The sequence below is a fragment of the Pediculus humanus genome, genomic scaffold (genome assembly GCF_000006295.1).
Source record: "Pediculus humanus corporis 1103172108193 genomic scaffold, whole genome shotgun sequence".
NCBI classification, from domain to species: Eukaryota; Metazoa; Arthropoda; class Insecta; order Psocodea; family Pediculidae; genus Pediculus; species Pediculus humanus.
In genome coordinates, this window is record NW_002987763.1 from 191,733 (window position 1) to 216,194 (window position 24,462).

The 24,462-nt window shown below is 22.9% G+C and overlaps 7 protein-coding genes across 7 annotated transcripts in view; 4 read left to right on the top strand and 3 right to left on the bottom strand.

Annotated features, from left to right (window-relative positions):
• Phum_PHUM424130 (zinc finger and cchc domain-containing protein, putative) overlaps positions 1–4,386 on the top strand; it is a gene marked incomplete at both ends in the record, with an annotated part of 5,537 nt that extends 1,151 nt beyond the window's left edge. Inside the window, 7 exons of the mRNA XM_002429159.1 lie at positions 2,023–2,231; positions 2,348–2,416; positions 2,864–3,103; positions 3,188–3,413; positions 3,510–3,715; positions 3,825–3,984; positions 4,119–4,386. Of these exons, the coding sequence (XP_002429204.1) occupies positions 2,023–2,231; positions 2,348–2,416; positions 2,864–3,103; positions 3,188–3,413; positions 3,510–3,715; positions 3,825–3,984; positions 4,119–4,386 (1,378 nt within the window). The remainder of the gene's footprint in view (positions 1–2,022; positions 2,232–2,347; positions 2,417–2,863; positions 3,104–3,187; positions 3,414–3,509; positions 3,716–3,824; positions 3,985–4,118) is intronic.
• Positions 4,387–5,656: 1,270 nt separating this feature from the next.
• On the top strand, positions 5,657–7,484 carry Phum_PHUM424140 (Clustered-asparagine-rich protein, putative; the record flags this gene model as incomplete). The annotated part of the gene is made up of 3 exons (XM_002429160.1): positions 5,657–6,844; positions 7,048–7,146; positions 7,260–7,484. The coding sequence occupies 3 exons, from the start codon at positions 5,657–5,659 to the stop codon at positions 7,482–7,484; spliced, it is 1,512 nt and encodes a 503-aa protein (XP_002429205.1).
• A 1,777-nt stretch (positions 7,485–9,261) lies between these two features.
• Phum_PHUM424150 (prenylated Rab acceptor protein, putative) lies at positions 9,262–10,623 on the bottom strand (the record flags this gene model as incomplete). The annotated part of the gene is made up of 4 exons (XM_002429161.1): positions 9,262–9,359; positions 9,786–9,985; positions 10,080–10,301; positions 10,559–10,623. 4 exons carry the CDS (start codon positions 10,621–10,623, stop codon positions 9,262–9,264), a joined length of 585 nt encoding a protein of 194 aa, XP_002429206.1.
• A 402-nt stretch (positions 10,624–11,025) lies between these two features.
• Positions 11,026–12,767, top strand: Phum_PHUM424160 (zinc finger protein FYVE domain-containing protein, putative; the record flags this gene model as incomplete). Its single annotated transcript, XM_002429162.1, has 5 exons — positions 11,026–11,163; positions 11,314–11,364; positions 11,828–11,996; positions 12,091–12,258; positions 12,622–12,767. The coding sequence occupies 5 exons, from the start codon at positions 11,026–11,028 to the stop codon at positions 12,765–12,767; spliced, it is 672 nt and encodes a 223-aa protein (XP_002429207.1).
• A 1,831-nt stretch (positions 12,768–14,598) lies between these two features.
• Positions 14,599–16,637, top strand: Phum_PHUM424170 (Heme carrier protein, putative; the record flags this gene model as incomplete). Its single annotated transcript, XM_002429163.1, has 7 exons — positions 14,599–14,782; positions 14,966–15,223; positions 15,281–15,455; positions 15,586–15,769; positions 15,854–16,103; positions 16,176–16,403; positions 16,477–16,637. The coding sequence occupies 7 exons, from the start codon at positions 14,599–14,601 to the stop codon at positions 16,635–16,637; spliced, it is 1,440 nt and encodes a 479-aa protein (XP_002429208.1).
• Positions 16,638–17,507: 870 nt separating this feature from the next.
• On the bottom strand, positions 17,508–20,064 carry Phum_PHUM424180 (uncharacterized protein; the record flags this gene model as incomplete). Its single annotated transcript, XM_002429164.1, has 9 exons — positions 17,508–17,595; positions 17,667–17,924; positions 18,199–18,408; positions 18,487–18,679; positions 18,763–18,872; positions 18,954–19,099; positions 19,201–19,446; positions 19,711–19,804; positions 19,892–20,064. The coding sequence occupies 9 exons, from the start codon at positions 20,062–20,064 to the stop codon at positions 17,508–17,510; spliced, it is 1,518 nt and encodes a 505-aa protein (XP_002429209.1).
• Positions 20,065–23,140: 3,076 nt separating this feature from the next.
• Phum_PHUM424190 (choline/ethanolamine kinase, putative) overlaps positions 23,141–24,462 on the bottom strand; it is a gene marked incomplete at both ends in the record, with an annotated part of 6,110 nt that continues 4,788 nt past the window's right edge. The window contains 3 exons of the mRNA XM_002429165.1: positions 23,141–23,314; positions 23,542–23,718; positions 23,997–24,036. Of these exons, the coding sequence (XP_002429210.1) occupies positions 23,141–23,314; positions 23,542–23,718; positions 23,997–24,036 (391 nt within the window). The remainder of the gene's footprint in view (positions 23,315–23,541; positions 23,719–23,996; positions 24,037–24,462) is intronic.

Genomic DNA, 24,462 nt, shown 5'->3' on the forward strand with positions numbered 1-24,462 from the left:
AATTTACAGTAGTAATAATATTAACAACAACAGTAACGAAAATAATAATAATAGTAACAACAACAGTAACGAAAATAGTAACAATAGTAGTAATAATAAGAAGAAGAACAACAGGAACAAAAAAAATAATAATAGTAACAACAACAACAATAACAAAAATAATAATAATAGTAGTAGTAATAACAAGAACAGCAGTAACGAAATTAAAATTAACAGTAGTAATAATATTAACAACAACAGTAACGAAAATAGTAACAATAGTAGTAATAATAATAAGAAGAAAAACAGGAACAAAAAAAATAATAATAGTAACAACAGCAATAACAAAAATAATAATAATAGTAGTAGTAATAACAAGAACAGCAGTAACGAAATTAAATTTAACAGTAGTAATAATATTAACAACAACAGTAACGAAAATAATAATAATAGTAACAACAACAGTAACGAAAATAGTAACAATAGTAGTAATAATAATAAGAAGAAAAACAGGAACAAAAAAAATAATAATAGTAACAACAGCAATAACAAAAATAATAATAATAGTAGTAGTAATAACAAGAACAGCAGTAACGAAATTAAAATTAACAGTAGTAATAATATTAACAACAACAGTAACGAAAATAATAATAATAGTAACAACAACAGTAACGAAAATAGTAACAATAGTAGTAATAATAATAAGAAGAAAAACAGGAACAAAAAAAATAATAATAGTAACAACAGCAATAACAAAAATAATAATAATAGTAGTAGTAATAACAAGAACAGCAGTAACGAAATTAAAATTAACAGTAGTAATAATATTAACAACAACAGTAACGAAAATAATAATAATAGTAACAACAACAGTAACGAAAATAGTAACAATAGTAGTAATAATAATAAGAAGAAAAACAGGAACAAAAAAAATAATAATAGTAACAACAGCAATAACAAAAATAATAATAATAGTAGTAGTAATAACAAGAACAGCAGTAACGAAATTAAAATTAACAGTAGTAATAATATTAACAACAACAGTAACGAAAATAATAATAATAGTAACAACAACAGTAACGAAAATAGTAACAATAGTAGTAATAATAATAAGAAGAAAAACAGGAACAAAAAAAATAATAATAGTAACAACAGCAATAACAAAAATAATAATAATAGTAGTAGTAATAACAAGAACAGCAGTAACGAAATTAAAATTAACAGTAGTAATAATATTAACAACAACAGTAACGAAAATAATAATAATAGTAACAACAACAGTAACGAAAATAGTAACAATAGTAGTAATAATAAGAAGAAGAACAACAGGAACAAAAAAAATAATAATAGTAACAACAACAACAATAACAAAAATAATAATAATAGTAGTAGTAATAACAAGAACAGCAGTAACGAAATTAAAATTAACAGTAGTAATAATATTAACAACAACAGTAACGAAAATAGTAACAATAGTAGTAATAATAATAAGAAGAAAAACAGGAACAAAAAAAATAATAATAGTAACAACAGCAATAACAAAAATAATAATAATAGTAGTAGTAATAACAAGAACAGCAGTAACGAAATTAAATTTAACAGTAGTAATAATATTAACAACAACAGTAACGAAAATAATAATAATAGTAACAACAACAGTAACGAAAATAGTAACAATAGTAGTAATAATAAGAAGAAGAACAACAGGAACAAAAAAAATAATAATAGTAACAACAACAGTAACGAAAATAATAATAATATGAATAACAGTATGAGAACAATAATAATAAATAGTATGAATAATAATAAGAATAACAGTATGAGAACAATAATAATAATAAATAGTATGAATAATAATAAGAATAACAGTATGAGAACAATAATAATAATAAATAGTATGAATAATAATAAGAATAATAATAAGAAGAACAAGAGGAAAAAAAATAATAATGATGAAAATAAAAAATTTTCAACTGTTAATGATTCAAAATCAATGACAACTATTCAACCTGAAATAAATAAAAAAAAAAGGAAAAAAAAAAGGGATACAAAAATATTAAAAGGAGAGGCGGATGTCATGAATTGTAAAAAATTATTAACCGACACAAATAATATAAATAATTCCTTAGAAAAAAATAGTGTATCGAATCATAAATTTGACTCAACTATCAATGTAAAAAAAAAAAATTTTGTTTCTGGAAAAAAAAAATTAAATGGAGTCGTTAAGGAAAATTTTAAAAATGGTGATAGCAGTAACAGTGATAGGAAGGAGAAAAACAATGATGAAAATCAAAGTAAATATTAAATTTATTTATTTATAAATCGGGTTTATTGTTAAATAATAATAATATTCAAAAATTCCACACAGGCGATGATCAAAAATCGAAAAATAAAAAAGAAATAACCGTACCGGGAGTAACAGTGCTCGAAGTAACAGGTAAATTTGTAAATAATTGATAAGTAAAGATACGATTATTATTATTATTATTATTATTATTATTATTATTATTATTATTATTATTATTATTAATCACGACTGGTCATTAATTATTATATATTTTTTTAGGTGTAAAAAATGACGTCATATTACAGAAACTTTATCGATATCTACTCGATTATGGAATAATTGTCAATACATTTTGGAATAATTATAAACTCCTGATACTTTTTAACGATGAAAGTATACCTCCTAATATTTTGGGTGAAAATGGAAAAAAAATTAAAATCGACGACGTTTATTTATATTTTAGAGTTTACACATCGAAGGCGATAAAAAAATGTACTATTTTTTTTTTTGTGGGGAGGGGAGGGGAGCGAAAATAACACGACGATTTCATTTTATTTATTTTTAAATTTTTTTTGTTGAAACAATCAATAAATTTAGGTAAAAAAGATGTTAAACTCATTAAGGAAAGAAACGCTATGAAAAATTTAATGGATGAATTAATTTTGAAATCATCGTCGGAAAAATTTATAATCAAAAATAGGAAAAAAGAAAATATTCTATTGGGAAAAATGGAGGAAGCATTAAATGAAATTTATCCAAATATCGCGTTGAAAATATTCGGTTCGAGAGCAACGGGATTATACTACGATAGTAACAGCGATGCAGATATTTATTTGAGTGAGGATTTTTTGTATGTTTGCTCATTTAAAAAAAAAAAAAATGGTTCTTCCTATCCTGATAATTTTTTTTTTTTTGTTTCAGGTAATTTGTATAACGAAAAGGAGGTAATTCCGACCAGACGTTTTCTCAACGTTACTTTAAAAAAAATGAGAAGGGTCTTTAAATCAAAACGGCGACAATTTACAAAAATATGTCCCGTGAGAAAAGCAATAGTTCCCATATTGATTCTTACAGAAATTTCGACGGGTTTACAATGCGACATATCATTTAAAAACGGTTTAAGTGTAAATAATTCACGGTTGATAAAGTAAGTGAGGAAGAATCATTATTTTTTAAAAAAAAAATTTTCTTTTTATCGTTTCCTCGTATATAAAATATCATCATTATTAAATTTTTCCCTAAGGTTTTTCACGAGTTTAGACGAACGAGTCAAACCCATCATGTTATTCGTTAAATATTGGATAAAAGATTATGGTAAAAAATCAATTTTATCGAGTTTCGCACTGACTTTAATGGTCGTTTTTTATTTGCAACGATTATCTCAACCAATATTGCCAACCGTCGATGAACTCGAAAAAAAATTCGTTGGAAAACGTAACACTGTTGCCGGTTAGTACCACGACGAAAATTTAACGAATTGTTATTAACGGTTTTTTGTTTTTTAAGAAAGTGATTAAATAGTGATATCGTTTTTGTTGTTTGTTTGGAAAAATTTCAGGTTGGAATTGCGATTTCGATGACAACATTGTTAATTATGTGTACAGAATAAAAAATTCAAATTCCGTTTTAGATTTAATAAAAGGTTTTTTCGAATTTTACATTCATTTTAATTATGACGAATACGTTATATCTCCACTTGATGGAAAATTAATATCGAGGTAAGTAAGAAAAAAAAAAAAAATGTTTTTTCTCGTATAATTTTTTGTTAAAAAAAACGAAAAAAGTTTAAAATGTTTTATGGTTCGAATATTATTATTATTTTGTTTTTTGTTTTGTTTTTTTTATTCTTAAGGATATCTTTTTATTCGGAATCGATGAATGTTCCTTTATCGTACAAAAAACAATTTCACAACATGCAGTTATCGAAATTGAAAACATTATTTACTTCTCCGATGTGCATTTTAGATCCCCTAAATTTTAGTTACAATGCCGGGTCTTCGGTGTCATCACGAGGAAAAATTGAATTTATATTATTATGCACGGAGGCATTGTATTATTTGGAAAAAAATAACGACTTGAATTATTGTTTAAATGTAAATATAGTTGATAAAAAAGAATGATGACAGAGTTGTGTAGTTATAAATTTTTGATTTCTCAAAACTCGTAGATTTTGTCTACAAAACAAAAAAAAGTTACTTTTGTACACATTTAAAATATTTTTATATTGCTCACTAGATATTATTATTATTTTATAATTAATTTTTTTTTATATAAATATACGTTTTTTTTAAATAATATTTATTTAAAAATTTTAATTATTTGTAAATATACGCTTTATCTGGAAGAGGGGAGGGGAGGGGGAGGGGGCTGAACTTAATAAAATTATTTTAATTGTAATGATTATGTGGAAAGTGGAAAATTTAATAATGATGGAGGATACTCTTTTAAATTTATCTATAAAAATAATAATAATAATAATTATAAACGTGTAAATTTTTTCACCAAAATATTTTATTGCATCATTTTGACATATTTTTGGTATTAAAAATAGATAAATTAAATTATATATTCTAAAAAGAAAGTATTTTTAAAAGATATAGGCTAAGGATTTGTACCGCAAGGTCAACGTCTAGTATACAAATTTAACGTTCCCGCCATTTTTATTAGGGTATTGTTTAATGCATTCGAAAACAATATGATTTCTTTACAATCTCATAATACAAATGGCGTAAATGTAGTTTTTGCAACATATTTAAATAGATTACTTTAAAAATCGTCATAGTTTTCAAATCAATGAGTCATTAATTAAAAAAAAAAAAAAAAAAAAGATATTTTATACGGAAATAATTGCGTGAGGGAATTCACGTCCACGTGACCCTAACATTTGCTTTTATGACGTCATAGTTATTATTCGTTTTTAAGATGGAGAAAAATTACAGATATTAATTTTATAAATATATATAAATAAATAAAATTGCGTGTCAAGTGTTTTAAAATGTATCTTAAAAGTGAAAAATTAATTTCGAAAAATTTAATTGATGATGGTATATGTGTCGTACGTAATATAAATAAAAAAAAGATGCAATCGTTGAATTATATGAAAAAAAAACAAAAGCATATGTGTCAAAAGTGTAATGGCTTCTTAAGTAAAAATTTAATTGATTGTTTTGAACATATAGACATTGAAAGAATTAAATTTTTAAAAATGGTATAAATTGAAATTATTTTATTTCAAATTTATTAATTAATTAAAGTTTTAGTTAAATTAGTTTTTATTATACAATACTACACATTAATAAGTCTTGCAAAACATTAGTTTTTTTTTTTTTTTATTATTATTCCAGTAAAATTTTTTTCTTTTTTATTTGAAAATAATTATAAAAATTTCCAATGGTGTTCTCAGAAGGAGAAAAACATTTAAAATTATCAAGTGGTAGAATTGATTTATTCCAAAAGGAGTCATTATATTTAGATCATCGACCTTGTATATTACATTCTAACACTAACACAGAAAAAATGATAAGAAAACATAATTTATATGGTGGTAAGGATACTCATTCGAATATCCATCACGAGTGTCCCTCATTATTTACATCTAAAGCTTATTCGAATGTAAGCAGTTCGATACTGTCTTACATTGTCGGAGGATTTGTTGGAAGTAAGAGTCAAATGAATAACAACAAAAAACATAATATGTCATATGATCTTAGTGCAGTGATATCAAACCTATTAAATCCATGGAAATTTGAACATGAAAATACCTCATTTAAAAAAAATTGCGATAATTTGTACGGTGTTCAAAAAATTCATACCGAGACTTATGATAAATATACTATAAATAATAAAGTCGATCAACGAGATGAAAAAGAAAATAACTTGTTGGTTAACATGATGAATATAGGATGTTTAATTTCTATCCCTGTTAAAAACTTAGAAAATAATTGTGATAGTACATTTAAAAGTGAAAATTTTCAAATGAAAAATAATAGAATGAATAATTTTCAAGTACTCAAAACGAATAACACTCGTTGTTCTACTGATAATAATAAATTATCATCTACCAATATAAATAGTAATAATGTATTATTAACAAATGGTGTCGAAACGAATAGCGAAAATATTATTAAACCTGAAATCAATGGCGATTGTTTTGTAACAAATGATAACCTCATGAAAACTACAAATGAAAATGTATCAGATAAATTGAATATAAGTGAATTTGATAAATTACACGATAACAACACTACATTAAATGGCCTTATTAGCGAAAGTATAATTAGAAATAATGTCGATGAAAATAAAAAACATTTGGAAAAATTTTTAACAAATGAAAGGTTAAGAATGCAATCGGAATGTTCAGTTGAAAGTACAGATAGTGAAAGTTTTATAGTATTCGATGATAGTTTAAATGATGGAACTTTAAATAATAATGATTATTTTGTGTGCAAGCCTGATGATTATTTCGATAGCGAGAATAGCAGCAGTACTGATGATGATGATGATGATAGCAGTGATGATAGTGATGATGATTTCGTTTATGATGATGACAGCGAGGAAAATGGGAGTGCTGATGAATATGTAAGTTTTGTTTTATTACTAATATATTAAAAATAATATTTACATAACATAAATTTTATTGCCTTTCAGAGAATCATTCGCATTATTTTTGTCATGCCGATTAGGAAAATCAAAAATTTTCATTATTTATTAACATTGTAATGACTCGACGACAAGTTTTATAAATTTTCTATTTACTAATCGTTTAAAATTTTAATTTACAGGATTTTTGCTCTGTGAATATCAATGTGATAAAAGCTAATGAAAAATGGTCTAAACATTATGATGAAGTTGATGATGTAAAAAGTAAAAGTTCAAAGAAGGTAAGTGATGTTATTATTATTATTATTTTTATTAATGTTTATCTACGTGATGAGTGAGCAGAGTGAAAAATACATTTTTCGATTGTTTTTCATTGTTTTTAATTTTGTCTCAGGTGAAATTCAATAATAACGTGAAGGTAAATAAAATAATAGCCTGGGACCACGCGTATAGAAATGCCAGATTAGGACCTTGGGAACAAATGGCTCGTGACAGAGTTCGATTTCACGAGAGAATATCCCGATTATCCGACGTCATATCCCCGATATTAGGAGATAAACACAGGAGGAAAATATCGGAAAATTTAAATATTAATACGATAGGATCCGTGGAAAATTAATAGTTAATAAAACAAAGAAAATATATATATTCGTGTCGAAAAGGAAAAATGAAATTTTAGAAAGAGAAAAAAAAAAATTAAAATTAATAATTCGTACCTGAAAAAATAATAAACAAAAGTAAAGTTTTAAAATAAATAAATTAATTAATTAAAATAAAAAATTCTCTCTGATATTTAAACAATTTTTTTTTTTTTTTGTTTAAATAATTTATTTGTTATTAGAAAAAAAGAAAAGTTTATTAAGTTAACAGAATAAATATTAAAATATTTTAATTATTTTAAGTAAGAAAGAAAGAAAAATTGTTTTTTCGTTATTAATTTTATTATAAAAACAAAATAATAATAATAATAAAACGAGGAAAAAATTTATATAAAAAAAAAGTATTTCAAATAAATTTAATAAATAAATAAATAAATAAATAAATAATCTCCCGTAAATTTTATCTAGTCAAATTATTATTTAAAAAAAAAATTAAATTAAATTAAAACGGTTAGAAAGGTTTGGATACGGTCCTGACAAAAAAAAAAATTATTTGGAAGCTTTAATAAAATATATATTTTCATTTTACACAACAATAGCAAAATACTTTTATGAAATTTATGGGGATTTATTAAAATAATAATAATAATAATAATAATTATTATTATTATTGTTATTATTCATTCATTATTTTTATTATTTGTTAATTTTTTTTTTATTAATTATTGATTATGTATTTATTTTTTTTATTAAATAAGAGAAAATTTTGTGCTTTTTTTTTTTTTTTTGTTTGTGTAAAGTTCAATATGGAAAAGTTAACCGAAATTTTTTTTTTTTTTTTTTTTTTTTATTATTATTATTTTAATTAATAAAATAATTTAAATAATTTAAGGATTTAAAACCTCAAGGAAATTTTTATATATATATTAATATTAATATTACCCAAACGTATATTTAGCTTTATTATATATAATTATATTTATTAAATTTTTTTTTTATTTTTAACATTTAACGATTTAAATAAATAAATAAATAACAAAAGTTTTTTATTATTAATTTTATTGTATAATTTAAATGAGTTTGAAAAAGTGGGGGGGGGACAGGATGTGAAATAATAAAATAATAAAAAGATTTCAATATAAATTTTGTTTTATTATTATTACTATTATTATTATTAAAATATAATTTCTAAAAAAATACAATTTAATTTAAATATCTCGATGAAACTTTTATTATTTATATTTTTAACAAAATAATTTTTTTAATTAATATTTTTTATTTGAATTAATTATATTTACTACCGTTAAAAATTTTTCAGATCTTTTTGGCACTATAATATATTTATAATATATTAATATAAAAAAAAAAGAGAATGTAAACTACACAATATAATATCATTTTATAAAATTATATTATTATCTAATTAATTATTGTCAATAAATAACAATTTATTATATTTTATCAATAACAAAACATGAAATGAAATTGTTTGTGAAAAAAAAAAATGTTAGATATATTATTATTATTGTTAGTTATATTATTATTAATTAATTAATTATTCAGTTTTGTTCAGACAGATGAGGAAGAAAAATTTGTTAGTTTAAAGACAAACAAATTAATTAGCTTATTAAAAAATGGTTCTCATGACGTCATCAATCAATTTATATATATATGTACATTTTTTTTTTTTTTTTCCGTTGACTGATGAAATTTATTTTTTAAAAAGCTAATATTATTATTATTATTATTAGTATTATTAGTATTAATTTCTTTTCTTTTTTATATTATAGTGATAATTTATACTTCCTCCAAAAGTCCGAACGAATCTTCAGATTTAACAACAGCCTCTATATTGAAAAATGCAGCGTGTAGAGTTATGATGAAAAACGACGCCCCTGTATAATATAAACAAAAAAAAAATAAAAAATCAACAACGAAACACTTAATTATAATAATAATGGCTAAAAGAGTTAATCCGATCGTTCTTAAAAATGATGAATACACATCGGATGCTCGAATTCGTATTATCATAAATGAAGCACCTGAAATAAAATGTTTGTCAGTTGTAGAGATTAAATTGCTACAATAAATATGGCGAGTGAGTATTTTGTTTGTTATCGATATTTAAAATATATTATATGTTAAAGTTCAAGGTTAGAGGTATTACATATAGTGTAAATATTTTAGGTTAGATTTTATTGTTGTTTCCGAACATTGTAAAATGTTGTCGAAAGTAATTTTATTATGGCGACAAACAGAATTTAAAACTCTGTCTGGGTTTTTAATTGTAAATACGAAAAAAAAAAAATTTTATGCCATACCTATTACCCAAAAAACTGCAGCACCTGCTCCAGCCCAAATGAATAAAGGTATTGAACAAATGGCGACAACACCATATTGTTGTGCAAGAGTTAATTCATGACCTAAAATAATTGTTTTTTTTTCATTTTGTCTTTTAGATAATTTATATCCTACTCCTAAACTAACAGCTACTGCTAGAAGCAATAAGGGTGAAGTTAACCTAAGAATAGAAATTTGTTTTATTGTGAGTATTAAATTTTTTTTTTTTTTAAATTTATTAATTGAATATATATATATATATAATAAATGCTTACAAGCAATATATAATTAAACCGACAAAAACGAAAAGGTAATTTGATTGAAAATATTCAATATTTCTCATTATTCTTTTACTAAGACGAGGTAAACTAGAAGGAGTTTTAAAATTATTTGTATTTATAAATGTTGTCCAAGGCCTAACATTTTCTCTTTTTTGTCCAATCCATTCTCTGGCTGCTGGAGTTGTCATGTACAACTGCTGAGGTAATTGGAAAAAACTAGAAACAAATAAATTTTTTTTTGATTCACACATATTTATATACATAAATATTCAATAACAAAAACATTAATTGTAGTTTAAATAGTTTACTTAATGTAAATTAAATAAAGTTTATTAATTGGTATGGTTGGTATATTATGCGGAATGCTATTTGATAATATAATTAGAATCAAATTGTTTTAAAAATTCCATGAACTTTAAAGTTCATTTCTTTTTTTAGAAATTAGGACAAAAAATAAACGTATTTAACCATACCTATTTGGACTCGTAGTGGGAATGTCCATAGTCCCACTAACATTAACTTCTTCATCTCCTGTCATTTTAGAAAAATTATTTTATTTTTTTTTTTTAACTAAATTGACATAAATTTTGAATTTTTTTCTCAAACATTAGACTAAAACTGGCAATCACAGAAAACACGTATAAATAAACAATGGCGTAGGTATCTAAAATCCCCCTTTACAGATTGTAATAATTATAACAAAAAAAAATTGATAATTATAAGACGGAATACATTTATTTTAATATTTTATAAAAAAAATATTAAAGGAAATTTAAAATATGGTATATTACAAAATGAAAACATATGTTTGTTTTTTTCTTATCCTTAATGTTTACAAATAAATTTTGTATACGCCTATGATCGTGTCATTAAACTTCTAATTACACGAAGACTATATAGTCAATTTAAAAATGATATTGTCAATGTATTTGATTTGAAAATGGATTCAAACTTAAGTGAGAATTTGTATAGGAAAAAGTTAATTAAATCTAAATCTGGATTACGAATAGTTTTAATTAATCAAAAATATAAAAGTCCGTTTCTCTTGTGCGAACCTTATTGGGTACCGGATAATGAGGTGCTAAAACATTTTTAATTACATTTAAAATTAATTTTTGAAAAATATTGTTATCGTAATTAACATATTAGAGTTATATATAAATAATGCAGTGATAATAATTAATTTAATTAAAATTAAAATAAATTTTTTTTAAAATTAATTTTATAGATTTCTCATTGTACGTCCTGTAAAGGAAAGTTTAACTTCACCAAAAGAAAGGCAAGTAAAAAAATTTTTTTTAAATGGAATTTTTAAAATTTATTAACTTTCATTAACTCTATATGACCCTTATTCTCTCTATGTATAATAAAACAATTTGACCTGATTGGGTTAATTAAGTTTAAATGTAAAGCTAACTCAAATGCATAACGTAGATAAATAAATATTGATTGTATAGTATTTCTTAAAATTTATAAAATATTTAAAAATTTTAAACATTTTAATTTTTTTGTACAAAAGTCCTTCATTGGTAATTAAAAAAAATTTACACTTTTATGTAAAACAAAATTTACAAGAAAAAAAAAAAAATTTTTATTGTAAAGCTTTTTTGACAAGCAATCATTTTTTATAATGTTATCCTTTGTAACCGTCTGAATAAAAAAAATTATTATTATTATTATTAGCCAGATATTTTTTAAATGTAAAATTTGTTATGTAAAAAAAAAAAAAAAACAATTTTTAGCATCATTGTCGAAGATGTGGAAGAATCTACTGCTCGTCATGCAGTTGTTACAGAATTCCATTGCCTAGAATGAGTTTTGTCGATCCTGTAAGAGTATGCAACAATTGTGCTGACATTACAGAACAAGAAACTGAATTTTTTGACAAAAGGATCAAAACCTTAACAAACGGTAAGTTTTTTTTAAAACAACATTTAGAAAAGGATTTTTCGAGGTGATAAGTAGGTATAAAATATTGTTTACAATTATTTGTAAATCTTTTTAGGTGCCACATTTTTATTAAGTCCCATAAGTAGTTCTTCTACGACTTGCCTTTGCATTTGCAAATTATCAGCAGATCATCAATACCTACAATTTGACAGTGCTGCCAATTTGCCACCACTGCCCCTGGAATCCATAACAAATTTTAATGTAGATCTTGATTTAGATAGAGGTAAGATGTGTTACTTCTTATAAATTACATTTAGAATTCATTTAATGAATACACACACACATAAAGAATCAAAATTTACACATTTATCACACTTCTGGCAATCGGTAAAAATTTATGCTTGCGGTTTTTATTAAAATTTATAAAATTAGTTTGTATCGATTTTCACTTTTAATTACAAGCTGTCATGTGAGAAATAATTAAGGTATGGTACTTTTCTTTTTTATTCTATTTTAACTTAAAGTATTAATTAGTTCTTTCTTAAAATAATAATAATAATATTAAATAGTAAGTTGAGTTGTAAGCATTGGGGTTTAAGAATAATTTAATTTTTTTTAAAATAAATATTTCAATGTTGGATTATAGGTAGCGGTTTTGTAGAAATATCATATGAAAATGGCGGATTTAGACTTTCGATAGGACCTGAAACGACAAAAACAAGAGCATTGGAATGGATAAAAGCTATAGATGAAGCATTTAAATTAATCGATGTGAGCGATAAAGTTCAGTGAAGTTATTATTATTATTTAATAATAATAATTAGTTTTCAATGGGTGCCTCATGAGCAAAAGTTTACTTAAAGAAAGTGAAAAATTTATCTGTGGCAATTTTTAACTGATTAATCTTTTTATTTACATTTTTATATATAATGAAAAAAAAGATTTAATTAGTATAAATTATAATATTTTAATAAAAATCAATCGCAAATAAGAATCTAAAGAAAAGTACCTTTCGAGGAAGGGAGGGAAGAAAGGTTGTAATTTTTATGAAAAGGTTAATCGTGCAAAAAAAATTATTATTACAATATAAAAATTTGGGTGATGTATTGGATATTTTTAATATCTACCCCCAAAAAAAATCATCATTTATAATATTTTGCCCTTTTTTTTTTTTTTTATATATAATGTTTATTTATTTTGTAAATATTGAAATCGAAAAAAAAAAAAAAAAAAGGAAAAACCTTGATAAGTTATTAAAGTAATTAATTTTTTTTTTTTTTTTTTGTTGTATTATGCAATGTATGTCAGCAATTTTTTTAGTGTATTTGGCAAAATTAAAGATGGGGTCAACAATGAAGAATTTGGCCGTGGGAAAATAATAATTTTATTATAAATTAATAATAACCTACGTGAGAATCAAAAGCGAAATTGGCGGTGCTTTGTTGAGTGTGAGTGCCGAGTACTAAATTTTCAAAAAAAGGAAAGTTTTCGATAAATGAATAATTAAATCATTTTATATATTAAAGTCTTTATTATATTGTTATTTAAATGAAAAAACAATATTACTGTAATCATTTATTTGTTATTTAATTAATGATATGTATATTGTAAGTTGCGACATTAAATCATTGGGACTAGTATGCAATCGAAATCTTTGATATAAATATGTCTATTAACCAAAGTGCTTATTTATATAGAAATCATTCAAATTATTATCATAGATTTTTTTTTTTATTTGTATACTGTTGTTATTCGTTGGAAAAAAAAAAAAAAAAAAAAAAAAAGATTATAGTAATCTGTATTTTTTGACAACTAACCAAAGAAATATTCAAGATATATTTATACATATATATATATATATTTAACACATTTATTTCATAATCTGTTTTTTTTTTTTTTTTCTAAAAATATATTTTAATTGAACATTAATTATTTAATTGTGCCTTTAAAAAGAAAAAATTTTAACATTTTGTATAACTTTTTATATCTATTATTAATTTTTTCACACCTTTTAAATCAATATTATTTTTAAAAGTGTTTTATTTTATTTTTATAAATTCAATATTCGTATTTAATTTTTTATCAATGACTTTTTTTTTGCAATTTTTAAAAAAGTTTTTATTTGTCACATAAATTATTTGTTTAAATTTAATTTTTTATAAAAAAAACATATAAATAAATTGTAATAAAATAGTTTCGCAGCGGTTATAAAAGAAATTTTAAACGTTTGATAAATTCGCGCCAGCAAAAAGTTGGCAGCACTGTCGTCGTAACGTAGCGTCAATGTAATTTTATAATCCGGATTTTAAAAATGTTCACTTGTTTTATCTGGTTTTTAAATATCTAGTTTAATGTGTCATTTTATTTTAAAAGTTTTATTTAATTAAATATTTTATTTTAAAATGTTTATTAGTTATTTTGTAGACTTTGACTGTTTAAAATTTAATTTTTTAAAATTTATATACGGTTTCGGTGAGTACGTATCAATTACGATACTTGTCAAATACCTTTGTTTCGTGGTCATTATGTGGTATCTCGTGAGATTTACTATTTAATTAATGTTAGAATTGTATTTCAGGTACATTTTGATAAATAATTTACGAAATACAATATTTAAGAAGACATGGAACGCCTGGAATCCGATACTGATACCAGATTAAGTAATTCTAATCATAAAATTAACGAAACAAGAGATGAACGTTCCAATGAACTTGAAGTAGTCAGTAACACCGTTAAAGATAAAACAAAATGTTTTATTACCATAGAACCTTTTATATTCTTTATATTTATTGCGGAAAATATTACAGGTAAGACTTGATAAAAATTACTTTGTATTTCAATCCGTCAATGTTTTCAATACAAACCAATATTAAATTATCAAACTTTTAATAAAATACAATTATTTTAATTTAAAATTTTTTTTACTTACCTTTTTTTTTTCGTTTTTGAATTTTCTTTATTTACTGTATAATGTAATTATTATTTTTCAGGCATCATGATGACAAATTATGTTATGTTAAAAACTTGCGAAAATCATTTTCACTTTAATCAATCCGTTTGCAAGAGCATAAATAATACCAATTCGAGTAACGTTGAAGCCTTGGTTCAACCATATGCATCTGCAATTTTAACTGGAATGACCTCATTTTCCACATTTATCCCTGCTGTCACATCATTATTTTTAGGTCCTTGGAGTGACATAAATGGCAGAAAATTATTACTTGTGGTGCCTGCTTTAGGTAAGTTGTGTTTATTTTCATTACATAATTTTAAAAAAAAATATTAAATTTAATTTTTTATCATAGGTTTTGCATTAAAAAATTTCCTGTTGGTGATATTTTCTATTATTCCAAATCTCCATCCGATGGTTACGCTTTTAACCATCATACCTGTCGCACTAACTGGAGGATTTGTTAATTTAATGGCTGCTTCGTTTTCATACATATGTGATACTTCGACAGAAGCTCAACGATCTCTAAGGTATGTGTGCCTTTTTTTTTTTAATTAACAATTTACAACTTTTAAACTTATGTTAATAATATGACAAAATTTCACCAATGTTTGATCATCGTTTATCATATTCGATGGATTAAGGTTTTCGTTTTTGCAGAATTTGTATTTTCGAAGCTGTTATTTGCTTGAGCAGTATAGCAGGTATTTTATTAAGTCCTCTCATAGTTAAAATTTCTAAAGGAAATGGTTATGTGATAGTGTTTGGATTATCAGCCGTTATAAATTTAATCGCTGCAGTTTGTGGATATTTTTTTATCGCTGAAACTGTCAAACCGAACAATGTGAGAGACATTGCTTAAAAATATTTTATTATATCGCAATAAAATAAATTTTTATAATAAACAATTAAACTTTTTATTTTACAGGATGATGAGAATAAAATAACTAATTTGTTCGATTTGAAATTATTAAAAGAAATATATTGGGCATGTTTTAAAAAAAAGGAAAATTTTAACAGAACGATAGTTTTTTTAGTTGTAGCTTCTTTATCATTTACAATATCCGTTTTGGAGGGAGAATCAAACGTTAAATATTTATTTACAAGAATTAAATTTAATTGGACGATTTTAGATTATTCCGAATGGGTATCCGCATCGGAAACATTAAATTTAATAGGTTAATGATGATGATGATGATGATGATATTGTTTTTTTTTGCACTCTTGTAAATACTTCGTGATCATTTCAGGTCTTTTACTCGGAAGTTTTATTTTTATGAAATATTTAAAAATAAACGACGTTTTCATAGCCATTTTAGCATATGTCACGCTCGCTTTAAGTGATTTATTTATCACGTTCATACCGTCCAACGCTTCGAAACTTTTATATTACGTGGGCCTCATAAAAATATTTGGCGGATTATGCGGTCCAGCAGGAAGAGCTTTAATTAGTAAATACGTACCGGAAAAGGATATAGGTATTTGTTTTTAATCGAATTAACTAATATTAACGTTGAATATTTAACGGAAAGTTGCTTAAATTTATTTTAGGTAAAGTTTTCTCATTGACAACAACGAGTGAATGTGTTTTACCGGTGGCCATAGCTCCTTTATACACGATACTATACAATTACACATTACTATCTTTTCCATCCGCCATATTTTTTTTAAGCATATCTATTTATGTGACCATAATAATAATTTACGCGTAAGTTTTTAAGGCACCGTTTTTTCATTTTCACGGTTTTTCATTCGAGGCACCGTTTTAAGAAATTTTTTGTTTTTTTTTTTTTTTTTTTCCTTCCAGAATTATTTATTTTACACAAATTACACCACGTATCGGATCGGATTTTAATAGTTTAATAAATGATGAGAATAACGAGGAGTAATTAATAATCACTATAACAAAAATTAAAACATAAATTTAAATTAATAACGATGAAAAAAAAAAAAAATAAAAAATAAGTATTAACTAAATTAATTTTTACTCTTAACCAAAAAGACGACAGCAGTATTATTTTTCATTAATTTTATTCAATAGCATCGTGCAATATATATATATTATCATACGTAAATATTTATTTAATCAATCGAATTATTATTATTTTTATTATTATTATTATTTATTTATTTATTTATTTAATTATTAAAATTGTGCAATAAATAAATTGTGATGGTTAACTTATATATATATTATTTATATGGTATCTTATACGTATAATAATCTCGTTATTATTATTATTATTATATTACATGTGTTAATTTTTATAAATATATAAAAAAAAAAAATTTATTAATAATTTAAAATTTTTTGGAGAGGAAAAAAAATATATATATAAATATTATTCATAACATTTTTTATTCATAGTATTATTATTATTATTATTATTATTACAACGGTATTATTATTATTATTATTTTTTAAAGGGAAAATTAACGATTTAACGTTTTGTTTATTGTGGAAATTGGATTTTAAAAAAATTTTAATTTATTTTACATATACTATATATTATAATACGTTTAAAGGGATTGTTAGAAAACGACGTTTTTACATAAGGTAATAATTATTTTTCCGTTTCTTTTTAAAATATGATAGAATAAATTCGCCACAATATATAAAGTCCCAGCAAATAAAGTAACGTGACTAAAGTGTAATGAGCTATAAATAATCTGTAAAGACAAAAAAAATTTAAAATGGGATTTAAATTAAAAAAAAAAAAAAAAATGGAACAATTAAATACTTTTTTGCTTTTCTACGGCCTTCCGGTAGCGTGCTCAAATCATCCTTAGCTAAATACACTCTTAATCCTTTTAAATAATTACGCAAATAAAAATTCCAATCCAATTCTTCTATGTTGAAAAAGAAAATTTCTTTATCTTTGTCCGACATTTTATTCCAGAGATTTGTCGTTGCTTTTTCTTCGAATTTCCACGTGTTTAAACAAAAATATGCTATTATTTTTGAAAATCTATGAATTTTTTCATAAGCTTTCATTAACCTGATGAAATAAATATGAAAATTGTTAAATTTTTTGTTAACATTTAAATATTTGATATTTTGTTTTGTTTATTACGTACATAGGTTTTTTTCCCATCATTCTTGCAATTGAATCCCCGATAATTGCTGGAATTATGTGATTGAAAATTTTCGTAACATTATATACATAAACATTCTTATGGAGTCTGGAAAAAAAAAATAATAATAATCATAAAAATATCGTTTTTTTGAACGCTAATAAAATAATAATAATAATAAATTAATATTTTTCTTACGTTAATGATGAATGCCAAAGCATTACTTTTGAATAACTTTCATGTCGGAATTCGTAATTTAAATCCAAAAATTTTCCCCAACTTATTGGATTTTTATTCGACGATACGTAATTCATAACAATTAAATCATCATTATCATTATCATTTGAATTATTATCATCTTTTACATCATCTTTCCATGTTAATTGTTCGAAATTTGGATTTTCATTCCTGAACAAAAAAGTATCATCATTATTATTTTTATAATAATTAAATTTAAAAAAAATTAAATTTTATTTATTTATTTACTTTATTTGTGCAACATCCCAAGCCATTGCAATAATTGCATTACAAACCATATCCACGGGTACCATATCGGCAATATTATTTTCATCGCATAAAAATGTTCTTAACAATCCGATACCCGCACCAAAAACGACACCTTGAGGACCGTAATAATTATTAACCCAATTTCTTAACGGTTCTCTGTACGTACTAATAACTAAAAAAAAAAATTTTATTATTATTATTAATAAAGTTTAATTATTTTATTTTTTCAGGTATATAAATTTAGACTAATCCAACCTATGCTCGGTCTAAATATGCCAACAGGTAATCCTTTGCCATATTCTTGAACTGTTCCTTCTGCTATGGATTTCGTAAATACGTAAGTATTTGTCCAATTATCAAGTATTCTAAAAAAAAAAAAACATAAAAGAATTAATAATAATAATAATAAAAAAAACATAAAGTTTTTGGATAACCCTTGCACTTACTGAGGCGTTATTTTATCTAATAAATCATCATCTATAGAATTAATAAGATCGTTCATTTTTTTATAATTATATTTGTGTTTAACAACTTTTTCTGGAATTTCTCTTAAAACGCAATTTGAATAAGCTGTTGAAACATGAATGAAAACCTTAAAAAAAAAAAAAAAAATAATAATAATAATGAAAGATTTACACGTTTAAATTTATGTATTTATTAACAAATTGTTTTAAAAATTAAATTAACACTCACTTTTAAATTTTTCATTTCTTTTGCCATTGTTAAAAAATATTTTGTCGAATTAACATTTGTTTTAAATGCGTGACGTAATTTTTCATCAAATCTAACGGTTGCAGCACAATGTATGACAATACTAACGTCTTTTATTAATTTTTTCCTATCTTCTGGTGATAATATTTCATCTTGACTAAGATCCGAATTGATTAATTTTATTTTTTCCATGCAATTTGGATATTTTCTCAATAGCATTTCGTATATCTAATTAAAAAAAAAAATTAAACTCATGTCTTCTCTTAATTGTAATAATTAAATTGAAATTTAATTACAATTCCATAAAATCATTGAGAGAGAGAGAAAATCATTGATAAGTTAAAGACTAATATTTTTCATATTAAATATTTTATATAAATTAATTTCGACGTTAATAATAATATTTCCTTTTAACTGTTTATTTAAGTTACGAAAAAAAAAAAAAAAAAAAAAAAAAAAAAAAACGTTAATTTAAAATTTTTTTTAACGAACCGGTTCTTTAAACTCTTCTTCCATTCTTTTTTCGATTGATTTTCCCTTTTTACATCTTAATAAAACGTAAATTGTTTTAATTTTCGGACATGATCTGTAAAAAAAAATTTAAAAAAATAAATAAATTTCTCTTATAAAAGAAATTTTTCTTTCTTTTTTGTGAAACAAGTTTATGTTTTACCTCAATAATTTTTCTAATAATATTTTCCCCAGAAATCCAGTTGCACCGGTTAATAAAATTGTTGAATTTTCATAAAATTTTTGTATTTCACTGGGTTGCAATGAATCTTTTATTAATTCTTCTTGTTTTATAAAATCTTCAACGAAAATATCTTGCCCTTCTAAAACAGTCATCTACACAAATGCAAAAAAATTATTATTATTATTACTTTTTTTTTTGTTGCAAACAATCAAAGTTTAAATCAATTTTTAAAAATTCACTAATAATTTATTTTTTCTTTTTAAATAACGGGAAAAACTATATGAAAATTCATTTCGAAATATAAAATAATTTTTTCCTTTTAAAATATAATTTTTTCTTATCGATAATTAATTGTAATTAACTAAATAAATTTATTTAATAAAGTCTTTCTCCATTTAAATCATTTCTAACGGTCGATCGTCATATTTAAAAAATTAACGGTTTTTTTTTAAAGAAAAAAGTATTATTAATATTTATTTATTTAAAAAAAATATTATTTAAATATTAAATACTTTCCTTCACAAGTTTATATCATTTATAAAACCGTCGTTTTTTAAAACACAAAATTATTATTTCAAAAAAAAAAAAAAAAAAAAAACAAAATGATTTTTCAAATATATCAATTACGTCGAATGATACGCGAACACTGAAATAATTTTCAACTTGTACTTTGTTCGCACTTTTTTTCAAATTTGAATTCAAACGAACGAAAGCGTTCCGGAACGCGAATCTCGTCGACCAATCAGAACCCGTTTAATTTTCAATAAAATTTTCCTAACGAATCTAAGTATTATAATTTTTGCTTAACGATTAAATTTCGTATTTTATGCAAAATATAATTATTTATATGTTAAAAAAGAAAATCAAATTATTTTATTTTAACGAGTATTTATTTTTTCTTACCTTGTATGCCTCACTTCAACCCGCTTTCTTCGTACCAGATTAAATCAAGGTAGGTCTATAACGTTACGTTTACTAAATGACAAATTCAAGAAAACCTTTTGCACTTTACAAAACGATATCGTCAAGTGAATAAAATTATCATTAATTGAAGTATTAAACCTAATATATCATTTCATCTATTCATAAATTGAATCATTAATTTCCTTAAAAAAAAAAGGGGGAACAAAAAAAAAATTACCTTGCTAACCTAGATAAAATTAACCTAGAGTAAGTCCTGCATAATTTACTTTCTTGTTTTTTTTTTTTTTTTTATAATTAATATTGATTATTATTGTTTGCATATGGAATCAGTATGTACAAGAACTAATATTGTTATTTTTTTAAATTTTAAATAAAAAGACCAATGGCATGACTAAAAAATTCTTTTTTGAAAATTGCAATCAATCATTACATTAATTTGGTTACCTTTTTTTTTTTATTTTTGCCAGTGATAATTATTAGTTTATATAAATATTTATATTATATTGTTTAATGATTATTTTCTTTTATTTAATAGTTAATCATCATCATCATCATCTTTGAAATAATTATGGAACATCTAAAAGAGTCATCAAGTATTGAAAGTCAATTATGTCATACAAAAAACATGGGGGGAAAAAAAGGTAAGAAAAATAAACATTAACTTATTTAATTGGTACAAAAGTTATTTATTAACATAATTTACTATGTTTGATACATTTTCACTAAAGAATAAACCCAAGACATTCAAATTCTAATCATCATCATTATTATTATTACATAACCAAAGGGTAATATTGCTTTTTTTGGTTTTTCATTACTAATAACAATTTGCATGAATTTATTATTATTATTTCACATTAGGAAAATGTTCAGAGTGGGCATTTATAAAAATACTAATTAAAAAATCTAATGAAATCATTTGGCCTAAACCTTACATTAATATTTAAATAGATTTCAAGTTTTTTTGTTGTTGTTGTTGTTGTTAAACAATAACACATCATTGTGATCAAATAAGTAAACATGAATAATTTAAATTTGAAATTTTTTTTTTTTATTAAATTTATTTGCTTAAACAATTTAATTTTTTTTTTTTTTCTTCAACAAGTTCTTGAAAAATTCTTGAAAGTAAATAAAAAAATTTTTTTTTTTTTTTTTTTAAACAATGATGTGTTTTGTTTTGTAAAGGATGATTGGACATTTTGCATAATTTTTTTATTTTACTTAATATGACTTAATGTTATTAAAGGTTGAAAGTATAAATATTAATTAAACATAACGAATAAATCAAATTAGTCGATTCTTTATGTATGAAAAAATTTTAAAATGACGAAATATGGATAGGAATTGTGTGTTTTAAAAATTTTCCATTATTATTATTATTATTATTTTTTCATTTCAATATGCAAAAATGGTCATTTATTAGTTTGCAACGAAACTTCAATCTTGACGTGGTTCCCTATTTTATGTACGTTCCAAAAAACAGGAAAAATTCTATTTAATTATTAAAGTTCTAAATAAACGTTTTTCTTCCAATATTCCAAAAATTTAAAATTTCTCATTGCAAATTACTATTGAAAAAGGGTCGTTTTTCCTTTTTTAAATAAAAAATTAAAATTTTTTTTTGTTTATTGTTAATAATATTGTAAGTAAATAATAAAAACATTAATCATTAACAAATATTATTGAGAAAAAAAATTATTTTGTTATAAACGTTTTTGTACGCTTTCTGCAATTTTCCTTTTATAACAAATTCACAAAAAAAAAAACAAAATGCTGATTATTTTTATTAGGTCAAAGGTTAAAATGGATGAATTTTATGGGTAGGAAAAGTAATTTGCAATAGAAATTAAACTCCTCATGATGATGGTGATGATAGTAATTATAAATTTAAAATAGTTTTATTAATTTCCAATTGTGACGTGCCTTTTCTTTTTTTTTTTTTTTTTAAATTTTCCCTTATACATTAATCAAAAATCATTGGGTGGGGGAGGGGAAGGAGAGTCTTTTGAAATTTCTATTCATTTTCTGTTTTTTTCTGCTTTCAATTCAATTATTACATTATATGTATACATAGTTAATAATTCAAGTAATGATTTACAAAAAAAAAACATAGAATTAAATAATATACATTTTAATTTTTTTTTTTTTATAATCACATGTAAAAAAAAAAACGTATCGACGACATTTTTTGCACATAATCTCAATCAATCATTCACTCTCATCTTTTACAAGGATTCAATTGTGCATGCACTTGAAAAAATTATTTGGCAAAATCCAAATAAAATCAATTCACATATTTTATAATTAATTTGTTTCTATTAGTGATGATGATCTTGCACGTGGAATTGTAATGCCATCTTTACCTTCTGTTCTTTGTAAAACTGAATCAACAACAATTAATTGAGATTCTTCTTCTTCATCTTCAAACAGAGACATTTTATGATTTAAATATGCATTGAATCTATATTTTCCATAACTCTAAAATCAAACAAAAAAAAAAATAAATTATTATAATTAATAAATGTTAACAACAAATCTTTTGCATTGCTCAATTAATTTCATTTGATATTTTTAATGTAATTACAATATATGTGTGTCCTTTAGCTGATAAATTTATCTGACATTAATTAAACTAACAATATTTAAAGGTAGTTATTTAATTCAATTTTGTAAATGTTAATATTTATTATTATTATTATTATTACCCAATAATCAAAATCAATCAATGCTGTCACTGAATTAACAACACTCCATATACCCCAATACATATGAGAAGCAAGTGTATATGCACGAATTTCTTTTAATACATCATCAACTTCTTCATCTGATACGTCACCATCAGATTTGTTTAATTTGGATAAATATCTTCGTACGAATTTTTCCTGTTTGAAACAACAACAACAACAAAAAAAAAAAAAAAATTATTATTATTGTTACTTTTTAACGAACAAAACCGTTGGTACATTAAAATCTCATTTATTAACTTATATATGTATACGTGATAAAACGTTTCGTATGATTCATCCACTTTTTACATCAAACAAACACAAAGAATATAAATATTAAAACTAATTTAACAAAATGTTGTAAAATGTAATGCCATACGTTAAAAATTTTTTTTGCTTATCTTGCATTTTTTTTTCATTGTTGTTTTATTTACTAACGGATTTCCGCTCATTTTAATACTTATCAAAGGATTTCTTAAAATTATGATGTATCAACTTTTTTTTATTGTTATCAAAAAGTATTATTATCTTGAAATTTTTCACCAAGTTGCAAAAAAAAAGTTGCAAAAAAAAAGTTGCAAAAAAAAAGTTGCATGAAAAAAATTTTTTCTAAAATCCAAATGTAATTTTTTGTATGTCGTAGTTTTAACGATTAACGCAAAAAACCGCCATTTTTTTTTTTTTTTTGAAAATTTTTTACGTTGGTAACGATGAAATCCGAAATCGCGACATTCTAGAAAGTTCCGAATTTCGATTTCGTTCGTTAGAACAATTTCATAGTTTCTTCTTATTGAATCAATACTTTTACGGATTTGAAAATTTATTTGTAATTATTTTTTATTTATTTATTTTGTTAAAATTTGTTTGTTATTTGGTTTATTTTAAATTGTAAACTCACTT